General features: G+C 43.6%; 1 protein-coding gene across 2 annotated transcripts in view; it reads right to left on the reverse strand.

Moving 5' to 3' along the window:
* The window catches only part of LOC115363490 (sodium channel protein type 4 subunit alpha B-like), a 47,179-nt gene that overhangs the window by 17,381 nt on the left and 11,895 nt on the right, over positions 1 to 17,903 (reverse strand). Inside the window, exons 4-17 of one of the 2 annotated variants that reach the window (XM_030057742.1) lie at positions 17,693 to 17,811; positions 15,511 to 15,600; positions 14,531 to 14,659; positions 13,374 to 13,459; positions 12,925 to 13,137; positions 12,772 to 12,835; positions 11,777 to 11,918; positions 11,249 to 11,449; positions 9,396 to 9,462; positions 8,675 to 8,913; positions 6,604 to 6,675; positions 5,944 to 6,045; positions 4,254 to 4,610; positions 1,592 to 1,733 (exon numbers count right to left, since the gene is read on the reverse strand). In XM_030057742.1, the coding sequence (XP_029913602.1) occupies positions 1,592 to 1,733; positions 4,254 to 4,610; positions 5,944 to 6,045; positions 6,604 to 6,675; positions 8,675 to 8,913; positions 9,396 to 9,462; positions 11,249 to 11,449; positions 11,777 to 11,918; positions 12,772 to 12,835; positions 12,925 to 13,137; positions 13,374 to 13,459; positions 14,531 to 14,659; positions 15,511 to 15,600; positions 17,693 to 17,811 (2,023 nt within the window). Of the gene's footprint in view, positions 1 to 1,591; positions 1,734 to 4,253; positions 4,611 to 5,943; positions 6,046 to 6,603; positions 6,676 to 8,674; positions 8,917 to 9,395; positions 9,463 to 11,248; positions 11,450 to 11,776; positions 11,919 to 12,771; positions 12,836 to 12,924; positions 13,138 to 13,373; positions 13,460 to 14,530; positions 14,660 to 15,510; positions 15,601 to 17,692; positions 17,812 to 17,903 lie in introns of both variants that reach the window. The other variant, XM_030057741.1, reaches the window with a different exon arrangement.

Here is a 17,903-nt window from a genome sequence, read left to right on the forward strand (position 1 = left end):
TTGACTCATCTTGAGAGAGCCAAGACTTTTGCCCGTCTTTTATTTGTTGACTTTTCATCTGCTTTTAACTGCATACAGCCACACATTTTAGCAAAAAGATTAAGGGACTTTCACAGCATCAATCCTGATCTTATAGCCTGGCTAATGGACTTTTTAACGGAAAGACCACAGCGTGTGAGGGTCAATGGTGTCCTGTCAGACACTCTTGTCTCCTCCACTGGATCACCTCAAGGCTGCGTCCTTTCACCTTTGTTGTTTGTGTTGTACACGAACGAGTGCCGTAGCCAACATGTGGGGCGGCACATCCTGAAATTTGCTGATGACTCAGTAATCGTGTCCTTGCTGAGCAGTGATGACCCTGACCACGGCCCTGTGGTGAAGGAATTCACGGACTCGTGTTCCTCATCTTTTATGTGCATCAGTGCGTCAAAGACCAAAGAAATGTTGATAGACTTTCGCAAACACCTGTCAGTCACCTCTCCTTTTGTCATTGAGGATCAAGCTGTCGAGCTGGTCCATAATTTCAAATATCTTGGCACTAACATTGATGACAAGCTGTGTTTTGATTTCCATGTGGATGCTGTCTGTAAAAAGGCACATAAATGTATTTTTATAGGAAACTGTGGAGTTTTAATGTTGGCAGCACTTTCATGAGGATGTTTTATTCCTGTTTCATTGAATCTGTTCTGACCTTGTTTGCTGGTTCGGCTTGCTTTCCCTCAACAACAAAAACAGATTGCAGGGCATAGTGAAAGCGAGCAGCAAAATTTCAGGGATTAATCTTAATGCTCTTTCTGACATATACAAGCTCAGAACCCAAAGTAAGGCCCGCTCACTCCTCACCGACCAGAGCCACCCCTTGGTTGGTGAGTTTGTGCTGCTCCCGTCAGGCCGCAGGTACATCCTGCCAAGATGCAGAACGAACAGACTAAAATATTCTTGTGTCCCTGCTGCCATTGGGTTCCTTAACAAATGATTGATAATTGTCTGTCCTAATTATTGTTTTTTTCTGTGTTATATGAGTTGTTATTCTGTGTTTGTGGCTGATTGTTTTGTCCTTTTACTGCTGGCTGCAGAGCAACTTGCCCCACGGGGATAATAAAGACTCCTTGAACCTTGAACCTTGAACCTTGAAATGTTCTGGTTAACCCAAGCTTTAGCAATGTCTTTAAGATGTAAGATGCTCATATTTCCTAATAATTTACATCTTACCGATTGTATAATGTAACACATCAAATGGGAGATCAAATATGTGGTTTATCTTGAACTATGGCCCGGTGTCCCTCTGGATTTCCACTATCCATTGTTTTCTCAGTTGCTCATCAATCAGGAAGTGGTGAAACAAAGACATTTCCTCAGATTCCCAACGTTTATAAAAGACAAAACCGGGAACAAAGCAGTACAATGTAATGAGACCCTAACCCTAACCCTAACCCTGAGCGTGACGTGGCCGCTGTGTGAATCTGGTCTATAGGTTTGATCTTTGCTGTAGCTGAGGTCTCTCAGGTTGGACAGGTGTGCGTTGGACAGGTGTGTGTGTTGGACAGGTGTGCGCTGGACAGGTGTGTGTTGGGCAGGTGTACGTTCCTACCAGCGTGTTCCGGCTCGGCGTGGCTCTTCCCCAGCAGAGTCCATATCCTGCTCATGGCGATCTGCATGTTGCTCTTTTCCTCCGTAGCCGCCGGGGTGTTTCTGAACGCGCTCAGCACCAAGGCCAGGAACAGATTCGCCACCTGCCGTGCAGACATCGCTATCAGGAGGAGGAGGAGGAGGAGGAAGAGGAGGAAGAGGAGGAGGACTGTTGTTGTTGTTATCACCTCCACCAATGGAGGTGGACGGGCGTTATGCTTTCTCCCCATTCCATGTGTTTGTTTGTTTGCAGGACATCTTAAAAGCTTATGAACGGATTTGCATGAAACTTGGTGTAAAGGTTCATCATGGACCAAGGAGGAACCGATCAATTTTTCACACTGATTGGCCAACGTGGGGCGTGTCAGTGGGCGTGGCTTCACATAAAAATGCGTGTAACTTTCAAATGGATTCATGCAACATCATGAAATGTTGTGGAGAGGTTTGTCACATGGCGAGGAGCATGCACATATTTTCACACTAACTTTTGGTGCATATCCAACATATGGAACTGGTGTATTTTGATAATTGCACAGTTTTGGCAGAGGTATGTGCTCTACTGAGAGCTGTTTCTCTAGTTGGTGTTTTTTTCCCTTCTCCATTAGAAAAAGATTGTTTTAGCTCCACAACAGGAGCTCGTGGTTAGAACAGGGCTCAGATTCTCTAAAAAGTTCTTACTAATAATCTTAAGACGTTTTGTAAGAGGAAAAAATGAGAAGTTCATAAGAATGTTCTCTGATTTTTTCCACTTACGAACTTCTCAACTATCGACCTGTATGTAAACAAACAGCCTCTAGCTGGAACCCACAGCAGTTCCATCTAAAATACAACAAAACAATATCCATTATAGTCTCAACTTTGATTTGATGTTATAAAAGTGTTTTCTCAAAAATTGAGATACATACTTTGTATTGGACAGCGACGATATTACTAACCTATTAGTTAACAGAATCTAATATAATTGACACATGAATGGTGACTGGTGGCTAAACAAAATGTCCTCATATAGACTCAGAAACAATATATGTACCTATATGTGTCTAAATACTGGCTTAGATATTAGGCTGAATTACAGTTTAGATAACCATTATCTCTCTGTTTACTTATACAATGTCAAATTATTAAGGTATTAGCCTACTACATTAATCTATGTTATATAATCAAATTTGGCTCTAATTTAATCAAAGGTGTTTGAAAAATAGCTTACCTTCACACAGCATGTGGTTAATTAAGATGACCTTTACCTGTCTTAAAGTTACCATACTATTCAAGAAAAATAGTATGATAATTTATTTCAAGAATCCTATTTATTCTTAAGAAAAAGCTTACGAATAAAGTTGTGAGCATTCTTAAGATCTTTTGTTTGGGTTGTTAAGATATTTTGTTTGTGAATTCAAAAATATCTTACAATTCTTCTTAAATCCAAATATAAGAAAAAAGTAGAACTTAAGAGGAAATTTAATCATAAGAACCTTTAGAGAATCTGTCTGTCTGGTTAAAATGGACATTAAAGGTTAGTGTTTTCCCATTACCTTTGGAAAAAAACTCAGTAGCCCCACAGCACACTGGGGAACTTGGGAGTTGACAACAAGCGCACCCGAAGGAAGATGCGCATCTTTAGCTGTCAATTTTTTTTTAAATGAATGTGTACAAAAAGTGATATAATTCACAAAATGGATTCTGCCTGCGTAATTTCCAAGTTTGTGTGAGTGGTAGGAAGCAGTCTGTCGTGTCTTTTCAAGACTGCTGGGTCTGAACTCACTCTCTCTGTTTTCAATCAGCCTCCTTCACTGAATCAGTCCTGTTCAGTGAACATGAGATTGTTCATGGACTGAACATTATCGTGTTTGAATGTGCTCAGTTCATAAAATTTTTAAATATTCATGAAAAAGTACACCAATTTTGATACATTTTCATTGCTCTGCTATGCTCTCAGACTACTAGTTCCTTTGGCACTACTTTATTTCACTGAAGAACTTCTGTATTCATACACAAAGTTCAATGTCAAGTCCTATTTTATTATGGGATTTATTTTTAGAAAACACATTAACTAGCGCAGATATGCTGATGATACTCAGCTATGCGCTGAAGTCGACTAAACTGTCTTTTTGACTGCCTTAAAGTTGGAACGCTAAAAACTTCCTCCAGCTAAATGAGAGTAAAACCGAGTTCCTCATCTGTGGCCCCTCAGTCTAACCTTTATTCTCGGACCTCTGTAATTAAACAAACGTACTCAAGTGACATACATATCATTTTAAAATCTGCCTTAAAATTTGATAAACAAATAAAGTCTAGTGTAAGTTCCAAACTAAAGTTTTTTTTCCCTCTCCACCTTTGTTCCTATTTATTTATTTTATGCAATTTATGTGTTGTATGGCCATGGTAATGTGTTTTATGCATTTTATGTGTTGTTTGCAGCTTAATCTATTTCCCTCCTTGACTGGCTCATTAGAACTGCACTGGTTTTTAAAACTCTGTTTTCTTTTGTTTTGGCACAAGGAAAAGTGCTGTGCAAATAGTTATTGCAACAGTTATTTTTATTATACCTCAGCAGGAAGGTTTGAGGCCTTTCCATGTTGGTTTCCACACAGGCAGGTTGATTACTGAACAGACAGTAGACTCACCAACAGCTTGCAGATGAACACGAAAACCATGTAGAAGATCAGACACTGGGCCTGACCTGCGACCTCCATGCAGTCCCACATGGTTTCTATCCATTCTCCACACAGCGCCCTGAACATGATCAGGAAGGCGTGGTAGAGGTCGTTCATGTGCCAGCGAGGAAGCTCACAGTCATAGGAGATTTTACAAACACAGTCTTGGTAGCTCCTCCCAAACAGCTGCCGGCCGACCTCGGCGAAGATGATGAGGACGATGAACAGGACCAGCAGCAGATTGGCCAGAGCGCCCAACGAGTTCTTTATGATCTTCCATGGTCTGCTGTGGGGCAGCCAGCTCTTCACCAGCTTAAACACTCGCAACTGGAGAGCAGACAGACAAACAGACAGACAGGCAGACAGACAGACAGACAGGTGCCTGGTGTGTCAGTGGCTTGTACTTGTATTAGCAGAGTCATCCTGTGGTGACATTCAGGGACTGTGTTTACATGGATGCTTCAGAATCAGAATCAGAATCAGATCCCTGAGGGGGAACTGGGTCAGTTACAGTTGCTCAAATTCTCAAAAATATAATTTATTTTTAAGAAACATAAAAAGAGATAAGAAATATTAAAATGTGTGTCTTACAAATTAAAAAAAAAAAAAAGTGCATTATATACAAGTTGTATCAAAAGTGTGTGCATTAAGAATGTCCCAGTTTGGGATCAATAAAGTAAATCTATCTATCTATCTATCTAAGTCTCAATATGTGCATTACTTCTACAAAATATTACAACAATTAATACAGAAACAAGAAACTAAGCATATGTAAAATAACAACAACAACAACAACAACAACAATAATAATAATAATAATAAGCCCTTTCCCGGTTTTGAGAAACCAGATTATGCCAAAGTGGTCTCAACAGGGTAACAGTTACAGAAGAACATCAGATTAAAGGTGTGTGTTGTAAACCTCACAGACCACATGCTTTAATCTGTAACTGGGAGTATTTCTGTTCTGCTTGTATTTACCATGCGGACGGGATATGAATAACCAGGTTTCTCTGTGTCTCATGTAAATGCCCATCCTGAATATGATCAAAACTGAGAGGAACCTCATAACCAGGATATTCAAGTTCACGCAAACACAGTCACTGATATTGTATCAATGACAACAAAACAATGTAAGAAGCCCCTGTGAGCCCTGAACACTGTATTCATGGTGGCAAATCACCCACTAGCCGCTAAACACAGATAAACACTAGCAGTGGCAGGTAGATGTTTTTAGTGCAGTCGACAGGCTGGTCACCTCTAGTAAATATAAATATAATTATCGAGAGATAACTGGCAAGTGGACCACAAAGTTAACCTGTAAACCACGTTCTTTGTAAGGACAAGAACATTCACAAAAAATATTGGCTTTGATTTTGCTGAATTAATATTCTGCAATTTTAATGTTCTGTATTCTTCCTTGACAAAATAACACACCTTTAATTTGAATTGGATTGAATCATATCAATTTTCCAATAAAATCAGTTCAGTATTTTTTTTTTTTGTTTTGTTTTGTTTTTTGTTTCATTTTTTGGCAGCATGTTTTTCCCTATAGGAAGGACTGGCTACGAGTAGTTGTGGTGGTGCAGAACAAAAAACTGTCTGCTGCAAAGGTCTTCAGTAATTGTTTTTTTTGTGTGTGTGTTTTTAGTGTCAAACTAACCAGGCGGAAGGAGCGCAGCAGAGGAAAGCCAGACACATCAGCCAGTACCAGCTCAAGAAGGGCTGTGAAGACTACGATGCTGTCAAAGATGTTCCACCCCACCTGCAACCACAGCAACAGCAAAACAGGTGTGTTACACTGGAAACACCACTAATGCATACCTTACCTGTCAGGAATCAGAGCTGCAGTCATAAACAGAGAGAATCTGGAAATAAATATAGTGCAATCATCAGGACTATTGGCTTGTTTTTGCAGCTGAGGAAATCTGGCATGGGAGTGGACCTTTGTGCAAAATTTAGTGATTTTTTGCGCATGGAAAGTAGGACTTCCTCGAAAGAAGGAACACACACACACACACACACACACACACACACACACACACATACATCAAAGATTATAAATGTCATGTTCTACTTCCTTAGTGTCCAAAACAACTAAAACAAATGTGTGTAAAATGTTGATATTTATTCTATGTTTTCTGCAGCTGAAACAGCCTGGAGGTCAAACTGACCCCAAAGAAACACTGAGGGGTTTAAAAAGCATCCAGGACACTGACAACACATCATGTTCATTTTATGTTTACCCAGTTGTCCCCATTAAATTAGCTGTCAGCTGTTTGGAGGAGGGTGATGAAGTGACAGCAGGTGGGTGGAGTCTGACCTGGAAGTAGTAGTACGGGTCCATGGCCAGCAGCTTGAGGAGCATCTCAGCCACGAGGATTCCTGTAAAGACCTGGTGGAGAAAAAAGAAGATTTAGAGGGTTAAGGGCCAAAATCTGAGGGTGGACTGACATTTCTCTTCCTCCTGCACCGTCTGCACAAAAGATTCAGGATGAGACAAAACAACTTTTAAAACGTCCCACAGAAAAGCTGGACTCGAGCTGTGACTCGGCTTGTCGCGTCACAAGTGGCTGATTTTACAAAGTCAAGGTGTTATAAAGAGCAAAGACTCTCCGACGTTTTCCAGCTGTGGACCCCCAAGTTGACTCCCTTTTCCACCAAAAAGAACCTGGTGCTGGTTCGGAGCTGGTGCTAGAGCCGGTGCTTAACTGGTTCCAACAAAGAACCGGTTTGCTTTTCCACCAGCCAAGAGCCAAACGGAGCCAAATCAGAGCCACGTCATGACGTCATCGTAAAACGTGATGACGTGGCTGTGTGAGACGCTTGCTCGGAATCACAATAACCAACATGAATGAATGAATGAATGATACTTTATTAATGCTTTGCAGGAAATGACATTGTCACGGCAGCTTCATCACTTCAACACACATAAAATTGCACACTCATACAATCCAGTGGCTGCAGCGTCTCTGTCCGCCCGTATGGCTTGAAGAGGGGCACGAGTCGACAACCTCAAATGGTCCAAAGCTAGTCAGTAGAGAAAAAACAATGAAAAGAAAGCAAAACCAAATGACACTATTTCAGTGTTTCAATAAGCCTGCTGCTTGTCCTGTGAATACTGCCGCTTTGGGGGACACTAGTACAGCTGGGGCTAACGCGCGCGTGCGTATACCCAGTAGAATAAACTAAACTACACCACTGAGTGTAACCCATGGCTTCTCGGGGCTTATTGTTTATGTTAATAGCGTTCGCAGTTCCTGTTTTGTTTTGTAACCCCGGCCACCAATGACGTGGTGGGTCGCGTCATCGGTTCTTTCTCTGGCTCCCGTTTAGCCCCTGCTCGGAGTCGGTGCTTGACTGGAACAGGTTTGGAACCAGTTTGGCCCGTGCTTGGGCGGTGGGAAAACAAAGAACTGGTGCTAAGTCAGGCACCGGCTCTGAACCAGCCCTGCAACCTCTTTGGTGGAAAAGGGGTATCAGTAAGCAGCAGACCGCCATTTGAAGATATTCTGCCCTGTAGAGTTAAATATTAACCCTATAAAGCCTGAACTATGAAAGAATTGGCAGAAAATTCCAATTTTTTGAAACTGAACCCTTTATTTAGTCCTATAACTATATATATATATATATATATATATATATATATAAAATTCAAAAAATATGTTATTCCACGACCTTTCTGGTGTATGATATATGCTATGTACTTGAAGTGCCAATGGTCCAGGGTGAACAGGGGAAGTGTTCAAAGGTATACAACAGCATTTTGGTCAAGTATTGATTAAACTGAAAATGAAAAACGGAATTGAAAATGTGTAACATATATGATACGAATGGCTTTATAGGGTTAAATCTGTTTTTATAGTATTAAGGTAAATGCTTAAATGGCTCAGGCAGCGATCAGATGCATTTCACAAGAACTGTGACATCAAACCAACATCACTGATATGATCTTTAAATTCACTGTTTCAATAAACATTGTTAACTTGGAATCACATTTGTGTGCGTGTGTGTGTGTGTGTGTGTGTGTGTGTGTGTGTGTGTGTGCTATTTTTTAAATTGAGGTAATATCTTGTACATCCAACTTAATATCTTACATAGGAGATGGGCAAACTTAGTTCTGTCTTTCCTCTCATGAGATATTACGATAATTTGGCTGGTCTGAGAGTAGACCATGAATATCATGCAGAGTGAAGGGCTCAGTGCAGGATAAAAGGCCACTGAGGTATCAGTATTTGAATTTTTAACTTAATTTACACAGATGCACATCTGATTTCCCTTAGGAGGCGTATTTTTTCCCTGCTTTTAAGTATTTTAACAGAAATGTGTTTAATGTGGTCACTGGCTAGTCAGAGTCACTGAATGAAGGTTGAAAGTTGAGGGTTTTTCCTGACCAGGTTTCCAATACACAGCATTTCATCAAATGCAGCCGTCATGGGGTAATGCTCCATGGCCAGGAAGATGGTGTTGACGATCATACAGATGGTGATTCCAAGGTCAAAGAACGGATTCATGACGAAGGCGTGCAGCCGCTGTTTGACCTGGCGCCAACAACCACAGCAGTTCCACTTCAGGACGCCGCCGGCGAAGTCATAGCAACATGACGGGCAGGTCCTCCGGTCTTTCTCCTTCTCTGCTGCAGACACAAAGGATCCGTTAGTCAGATGGCACCAACATGGAGGAGAAAGCTGGTGCTCTGCCTGATTCCACGTGACAGAGACAGAAATGTTAGACTAGGTAAGTACATTTATTCTTCAATGGAAACAGTGTTTCTGAGCGTCAGTCTATATGTGTTGCATCTGCCCAAGCTGCTGGAGCATGTGCAGGCAAATGATTATAAGCACAAAATGGAAGTGGCACAAACCTGTTGATTTAAGGTTTTGTTAAAGAAAAAAATGTCTTATGGCATGTTCAGGCCAAACACAAAGCACAGACATGCACAAAGACGCGTCTATTCACATCTTTGCATTGACCTTGTATGTAATCACGCCACATTAAAAACTCGCTTCACGTTTCGTCTGAACATGCCATGACTCTTCAACATTTCATCCCCCTCACTTCTACCCCCTGTGTGTGTGTGTGTGTGTGTGTGTGTGTGTGTGTGTGTGTGTCTACCATCCACAGCAGTGTGTCCTTGCTCGTGGGTCTTGACTTCAGCTGATGCACTGTGCCCACAGGCTGCCTGCATGATGAAAACACAAACACACACACACACACACACACACACACACACACACTTTTAATCTGCTTGCAATGCTTGCAATTGCAACTTGCAATATTTGCTTTAGTGCCAAACTTTTCATGCCCCTTGGCTAGAAGGGGGCGTGGCACTGGGCGTGGCCTATATGTCCAATCACAGAACTTCCCAATGGATTAGCATAACACACAAGCTTCAGATGTAAGGTTTGTTGCAGGCTAAGAAACATCATATTAATCTCACACACTGATTGGGCCACGCCCATTTCACAGGCCACGCCCACTTCATTTTTTTTGCTTTTTCTTCCAAGGGGGTCTTGTGGGGTGTCGTCTGACTCGGCCTGTAGCTGCCGACAAGGTTATTATAGTTAACTAAAACTAAACAGAAAATCTAAAACTGGAGCTGAAAAAACATTTTAGTTAACGGAAATAGAAAAATAAAAAATAGACTTACAAAATACTTACAAAACCAACTAAAGTAAATTTGGTCCTATTTGCCAGGCGCTGGTGCTGGTGTTTATTGAGACTGGGACGTGGACATGACTGGGAGTCTCTGCCTTCACAAAGTGAAGAGCTAATCTGACAAACAGCAGCCAGATTAGAATAAAACAACTAACTCCCACTGACACTGACAGCAAGAACAACTCAAATCCAACTCAACATTTTAACACAAGAACATCTCAACCGGGACCAGAGAACCCATTCTGGAGACTCAACTGAGACTAAACTGAACTGAAAACAAAAATTTAAGAACAAAACAAAAATAAATACAAATGAAAAATACAAAACTATATTAACGCCAATTCTCTTTGCGTTCTTTATTCCAGATTCTGGACCAGCGGTGTTAGCTCTGCTGACTTTCTGCTGGGGAGAGGGGAGGTGGAATGCACCATTGGTGGGGAACAGTATCTTTACTTTTTTAGTCCCAGGCAGTCCTAAGCAGACCCAGTAAGTCCTAGTCAGTCCTAGTCAATGTGACGGTATCCTAGTGAGTCTAGGGCAGTCCTAGTAAGTCCTAGGAAATTCTGGTTAGTTCTAGGGATTGCTAGTCCTAGGCAGTTCTTCTGAGTCCTAGGCAGTCCTTGTCAGTCCTAAACAGTGTCAAGGTCAGTCCTTGTCAGTCCTACGTAGTCCTAGGCGATCCTAGTCATTCCTAGGCAATCCTTGTGAGTCCTAGGCAGTCCCAGTCAGTCTTGGGCAGTCGAAGAGAGTCCCAGGCAGTCCTAGTGAGTCTTAAGCAGTCCTAGTCAGTCTTGGGCTGTTCAAGAGAGACCTAGGCAGTCCTAGTGAGTCCTAGTCAGTCTTGGGCTGTCCAAGAGAGTCCTAGGCAGTCCTAGTGAGTCTACGTAGTCCTTGTGAGTCCTAGGCAGTCCCAGTCAGTCTTGGGCAGTCGAAGAGAGTCCCAGGCAGTCCTAGTGAGTCTTAAGCAGTCCTAGTCAGTCTTGGGCTGTTCAAGAGAGACCTAGGCAGTCCTAGTGAGTCCTAGTCAGTCTTGGGCTGTCCAAGAGAGTCCTAGGCAGTCCTAGTGAGTCTACGTAGTCCTAGTGAGTCCTAGGCAGTCCTAGTCAGTCTTGGGCAGTCCAAGAGAGTCCCAGGCAGTCCTAGTGAGTCTTAGGCAGTCCTAGTCAGTCTTGGGCAGTCCAAGAGAGTCCTAGGCAGTCCTAGTGAGTCCTGGGCAGTCCTTGCCAATTCTAGTGAGTCCTAGGCAGTCCTAGTCAGTCTTGGGCAGTCCTAGCCAATTCTAGTGAGTCCTAATAAGAAGTCTGTCTCACCTCTTTCTCTCTCTTCTTCAGTGCCTTCAGGATCTGGTTGTACTCGTCCTCTTTCCGCTTGGCCTCAGCTGCGATGCCCTCGTTCAGCTCGGTGTACGCCATGACCACCACCGCCAGGATGAGGTTCAACAGGTAGAAGGAACCCAGGAAGGTGATGATCATGAAGAAGATCACATAGGTCTTACCAGCTGAACGCAAAGTCTGCAGACAGACAGACAGGGACATTTCAGTTCATTTGCAAGACTAAACTAAACCCTATATATTTTGTTTGTTTCTCTTATTTTTTGAAATTATGACACATACAAATATGTGTGTCTAAATATTTCCAGTGATATGCTGCCTGCAACTTTTCAAGCAACTTGAGGATTTTGAGGCTTTGATTCTCCCTCTTATTTCCCTGCTACTTTTATTTTGTATCTTTTATAAAGTTATTTATTTGTGTAAATTCACAAACCAAACCAAGTCAGGAGCTGCTCCTAGCATGAGCATGTTTTGTGAATGGCTAACCGGCTGGTGAGTTTTACTAACCAGCATGCAGAGATTTTCCCAGAAGTCCCATGTCATCAGTCTGAACGCAGACAGGAAGGCCCAACCAAACGAATCGAAGTTGGTGAATCCGTAGTTTGGGTTATTTCCTGCCTTGATACAAGTGAAGCCTTCTGGACACATCCTGAACACAAAAAACAATAATAACAACAGCATTACTACTACTACTACTACTACTACTACTACTAACATGAAGTCTTCTGTTCAGACCATCTACGGTTCACTAAAACTAAAGTGAAACCTAAAACTAGATGTGAAAAACATTTGAATAAACAAATAAAAATTAAAATTAGACTTGAGAAAAATAAACGAAAAATGAAATGATTTTGTGTACTTACAAAACTGACTAAAATATATAAATTTACAGAAAAAGTGTTTAGTTTGAGTGTTTGTCAGTTCGGGACGTTAATTTTGCCTATGACAAGATAATGACAATAACAACAATAATGATAATAACAATAATAATTATCCTGTTGTCTTTGGGGTTACTTTGACCTCATGCAGAGTTTAACGTGTCTAAATACACGATTAACATCTTGAATGAACATGATGATGTGTTTTCAGGGTGCTGGACACGTTTTGTCCCCTCAGTGTCTCTGTGGGTCAGTTTGACCTCCAGCCTGTTTCGGCTGCACAGAACAGAAGAAATGTCAACATGTCACACACGTTTGTTTTGGCTGATTTGGACACGGAGCAACCACAGCATGACGTTTACAATCTGCAGAAAACTTCCCTCTGCTTTAGAGCCCTCACCTGTAACATAATAACACACCTGTAGGGGGCGTCATCAACAAAACACATAAAGTACTTGTCTAACAATTTTATTAAATCATTTTCTGGAGGTATAAATTGCTGGGACCCCACTTGATGAAAAATGTGAGTATATTTGAAGGTAACAGGAGGGAGAACAACAACAATAACAACAACAACAATAATAATGATATTATAATAATATATTATAATTCATGTGAACCTACCCAGCATCAGAGCTGTTCCCACACAGCAGAGCATCCAACTGACCAGGAAGGTAGTATTGGTTTGCTAGGAGACAGACAGACAATAGTTTAATAAAGTAAACACACACACACACACACCCACACACACACACCCCTCCCCTTTGGGACAGTTACTGGTGTTGGTGATGTATTCCTGGAACGAGAAGGGCTTTGACGTGTCGATGTCAGTGAAGTTGATCGGCCAGATGACACATTTGTGCCGCAGGTTTCCCATGAAGAGCTGCAGGCCAATCAGAGCGAAGACGCTGAGGAAGAACACCGTCAGGATCATGACATCACCGAGCCTCTTCACCGATTGGACGAGAGCCCCTGCTGTCGTCTTCAGACCTGAGAGAGGGAGAGAGGAGGAGGAGGAGGACGTAGATGACATGACGGGAAAAACGAACACGTCCCTGACACATTGTGTTGTTTATTTCAGGGGTTACCAAAAAAATTGTCAACAAAATATTTTGTGAAGTCAAAGTTAAAAAACATATTAGTTGATATATGTGTGTATATATATATATACAGGATAGGTATATAAATACACACACACACACACACACACACACACACACACACACCTTGAGTGACTGTCGACAGGAACTGGAGAATTCTGAAAGTCCTCAGTGCAGAGAGATTTACCAGAGTTACGCAGAACCTCACACACCTGAGAGGGAGAGAGAGAGAGAGGGAGAGGGAGAGAGAGAGAGGAACTTCATCTATTTCAGAAGAGAGGGTTATTTTTAGAGTTTATGCACCTCAACCTGTCATCCTGTTTGTTTTTTATTTGTCTGTCTTGAGCATGAAGTGCTTCCTGTCTAATTATTTTTCAGAACTGACTTGATAAACGACATGGACATTTCTGATGTTGTGGCTATCACGCTGGTGGAGGATCTTCCAGGCAGTCTTCAGCAAAATGAGGAATAGTTTAATTTCATGAACTGTAATTTAATTTACTAGAAACTACTGAAATGCCAAAAAAAAAAAAAAAAAAAAAAAAAAAGTAGTATGAGGGATCATTTGTTGGAGCCTCTGAAGGATCGTGGCAAGATTTTTTTTCTTGCATTACCTCAGAGACTTTTCACTTCCCGTTCCCACTGAGCCGCCTGTCTGTTCTCACTGATCACATCCCCGAGCCTCTACCTGCAGGGTTCAGCCAGCTGATCCACACGGGGGCGCTGTGCCGCTGCGCTGGGACAGAGTGAAAACAGACATATGGCTCCGAAGGAACAGGAGGAGGAAAATACTGAGAGGGAATGCAAAATTTATTGTGTGAGAAAGCAAATGTTATTGTGAGGGAACGCCAAAAAAAAAAAAAAAAAAAAAAAGAAAGAAAGAAAAATCTTGCCATGACCCTTCGAGAGCTCGGGATCATCTGAACATTTTCTTCTTTCTGGTTTCTTCTCACCATGACTTGTCAGAGTTCAAGCTGAAAATTAAAAAAAAAAAAAAAAAAAAAAAAAAACAGAAAATATGGGGGTGCGGAGTGCTGGAGGGCCAAAACAATTGGCACAAAAAAATACATAAATGAATAAAAATACAAATAAATTACAATAAAACTGTATTTGTATATTTGTGATGACTGAAATGATATTTAAAGGTCAGATCAGTGATACACTCAGTTTCATGAGCTTTTAATACTCAACACACACAATACTCTCTCTAACCCTACAGCACAGAGTCCTGTAGGGTTAGTGTGTGTGTGTGTGTGTGTGTGTGTGTGTGAGTCTGCTCTCACGCCAGGACGATGAGGACAGAGTCCAGCCAGTTCCACGGGTCCCTGAGGAAGCTGAACCGTCCCACGCAGAAACCCCGGGACAGCACTTTCACCACCACCTCAAACAGGTAGACGGCTGTGAACACGTACCTGCACACACACAGCAACACACACTGTGACACACACTCCTAACCCTGACAACACACACACACCTACAGGCACAAAGGTGCAGCAGAGGTACACTGCTGATCAAAATCTTAAGACCAGTTGAGAAATTGCAAGAATTTACATTTTGCACTGTTGGATCTTAAGAAGGTTCTAAGTAGAGCTTCAAAATGCAAAAAGAAGAAATGGGAGTGAGACAAAAAAAAAAAAAAAAAGAGTAAGCAATTTATTGCAAACAACCATTAAACTGAAATAGGCTGTTCATCAGCTGATCAAAAGTTTAAGACCACAGCCTTTAAAAGCCCAAATCTTGGCAAAAATGTGGATTCAGTGTCATTTTCTGTCAGGTATCCACACTTATCAGATAGTTGTAGATGTCTCCGTACACGACCGGAGGACATTGCGTTGGATCATCTGTCCAGTCCTTCATAAGATACGGACAACAATCGATTCTGATTTTGGTCGACTTTGACAGGTAGCATTCTTTGTCGGCTGACAATAAAGAATCAATGTAAGCCATTGATATTAATTTGAAAATCTCTATTTTGTTAGAAAATTGGATTCAAAAATCGCGCTGAATGCATGGGAATCAATGAGAGCAAACCAATGTTTTCCACCCAGGTGACTCCGCCCCCCAGCTATGACGCGCTGATGACATCTATGCTGAGCACTGACTTTGGACTGATCCACGTCCACCTCACGGACCAATTATCCAATCAGAATCCTTCACCTGTTGCAGGTGCAGCGGGAGTCGCCGTCCTTCAGGAACCCTCACCAATAAAGACTCGTGTGTGTGTGTGTGTGTGTGTATGTGTGTGTGTGTGTGTGAGACCCACTCTGGAGCCTCCCCCCAGCCTGGCTGCCAGCTTGAGGCCATCAGGACGAAGTGCAGGAGGATCGTCACCATCATGAAGACGCTGAAGAAAGTTTCTCTGAGTTAAAGAAGAAGTTTAGTGCAGCTCAGGTGAGACAGGCTGATGGGTGAGACAGGCTGATGGGTGAGACAGTCTGACAGGTGAGACAGTCTGACGGGTGAGACAGGCTGACAGGTGAGACAGGCTGACAGGTGAGACAGGCTGATGGGTGAGACAGTCTGACAGGTGAGACAGTCTAACAGGTAAGACAGTCTAACAGGTGAGACAGGTGATACAGTCTGACAGGTGAGATAGTCTGCCAGGTGAGACTGGGTGACAGATGAGACAGTCTAACAGGTGAGACAGGTGATACAGTCTGACAGGTGAGACGGTATGACAGGTGAGACGGTGTGACAGGTGAGACAGTCTGACAGGTGAGACTGGGTGACAGGTGAGACAGTCTGACAGGTGAGACAAGGTGAGACAGGGTGATAGGTGAGACAGGGTGACAGGTGAAACAGTCTGACAGGTGAGACGGTATGACAGGTGAGACGGTGTGACAGGTGATACAGTCTGACAGGTGAGACGGTATGACAGGTGAGATGGTGTGACAGGTGAGACAGTCTGACAGGTGAGACTGGATGACAGGTGAGACAGTCTGACAGGTGAGACAAGGTGAGACAGGGTGATAGGTGAGACAGGGTGACAGGTGAGAAAGTCTGACAGGTGAGACAGGGTGAGACAGGGTGACAGGGGAGACAGTCTGACAGGTGAGACAGGGTGAGACAGGGTGAGACAGGGTGACAGGTGAGACAGGGTGACAGGTAAGACAAGGTGAGACAATTAAGACAAGGTGAGACAGGGTGACAGGTGAGATGGTGTGACAGGTGAGACAAGGTGAGACAGGGTGAAAGGTGATAGAGTCTGACAGGTAAGACAGGGTGACAGATGAGACAGTCTGAAAGGTGAGTCAGGTTGATAGGTGCGACAGGGTGAGACAGGTTGAGAGGTGAGACAGGGTGAGACAGGGTGAGACAGGGTGACAGTTGAGACAAGGTGAGACAGGTTGACAGGTGAGACAAGGTGAGACAGGTAAGACAAGGTGAGACAGTCTGACAGTTGAGACAAGGTGACAGGTGAGACAGTCTGACAGGTGAGACAGTCTGAGAGGTGCGACAAGGTGAGACAGTCTGACGGGTGAGATAGACTGAAAGGTGAGAAAGTCTGACGGGTGAGACAGTCTGAGGGATGAGACATGGTGACAGGTGAGACAACGTGAGACGGTGACAGGTGAAACAGTCTGACAGGTGAGACTGGGTGAGACAGGGTGACAGGTGAGACAGTCTGACAGGTGAGACTGGGTGAGACAGGGCGACAAGTGAGACAGTCTGACAGGTGAGACAGGGTGATACAGGGTGACAAGTGACACAGGTGAGACAGTCTGACAGGTGAGACAAGGTGATACAGGGTGACAGGTGAGACAGGTGAGACAGTCTGACAGGTGAGACAGGGTGAGACAGGGTGACAGGTGAGAAAGTCTGACAGGTGAGACAGGGTGAGAAAGGGTGACAGGTGAAACAGTCTGACAGGTGAGATAGTATGACAGGTGAGACAAGGTGAGACAGGGTGACAAGTGAGACAGGTGAGACTGTGTGACAGCTGAGACAGTCTGACAGGTGAGACAAGCTGAGACAGTCTGACAGGTGAGAAAGGGTGATGGGTGAGACAGGGTGAGACAGGGTGACAGGTGAGACAATGTGAGACAGGATGAAAGGTGAGACAGTCTGACAGGGTGAGACAGGGTGACAGGTGAGACAATGTGAGACAGGTGAGACAAGGTGAGACAGGTGAGACAAGGTGAGACAGGGTGACAGGTGAGACAGGGTGACAGGTGAGACAAGGTGAGACAGGGTGACAGGTGAGACAGGGTGAGACAAGGTGAGACAGTCTGACAGGTGAGAATGGGTGACAGGTGAGACAGGGTGAGACAGGGTGAGACAGGGTGAGACAGGGTGAGACAGGGTGACAGGTGAGACAGTCTGAGACTGGGTGACAGGTGAGACAGGGCAAGACAGTCTGATGCGTGAGATAGACTGACAGGTGAGACAGGGTGACAGGTGACTGCATCAGCCAATCAGAGCGCAGCGCGGCGGCAGAAGGATATGGGTGGACGAGGAGCCTGATGGCGGCCGTCCTCACGCCGCTGAGCGGACCCAACAGGAAGCAGGACGGCGCCGCGTCGAACCTGTGCACCACGTTCCCCTTAGCCACCACGATGAAGGTCTGCACACACACAGGGTCAGGGGTCAGGGGTCAGAGGTCAGAGGTCAGGGGTCAGGGGTCAGGGGTCCAGCTCGTCCCGCTCCTGTCGGCAC

The sequence above is a fragment of the Myripristis murdjan genome, chromosome 8 (genome assembly GCF_902150065.1).
Source record: "Myripristis murdjan chromosome 8, fMyrMur1.1, whole genome shotgun sequence".
NCBI classification, from domain to species: domain Eukaryota; kingdom Metazoa; phylum Chordata; class Actinopteri; order Holocentriformes; family Holocentridae; genus Myripristis; species Myripristis murdjan.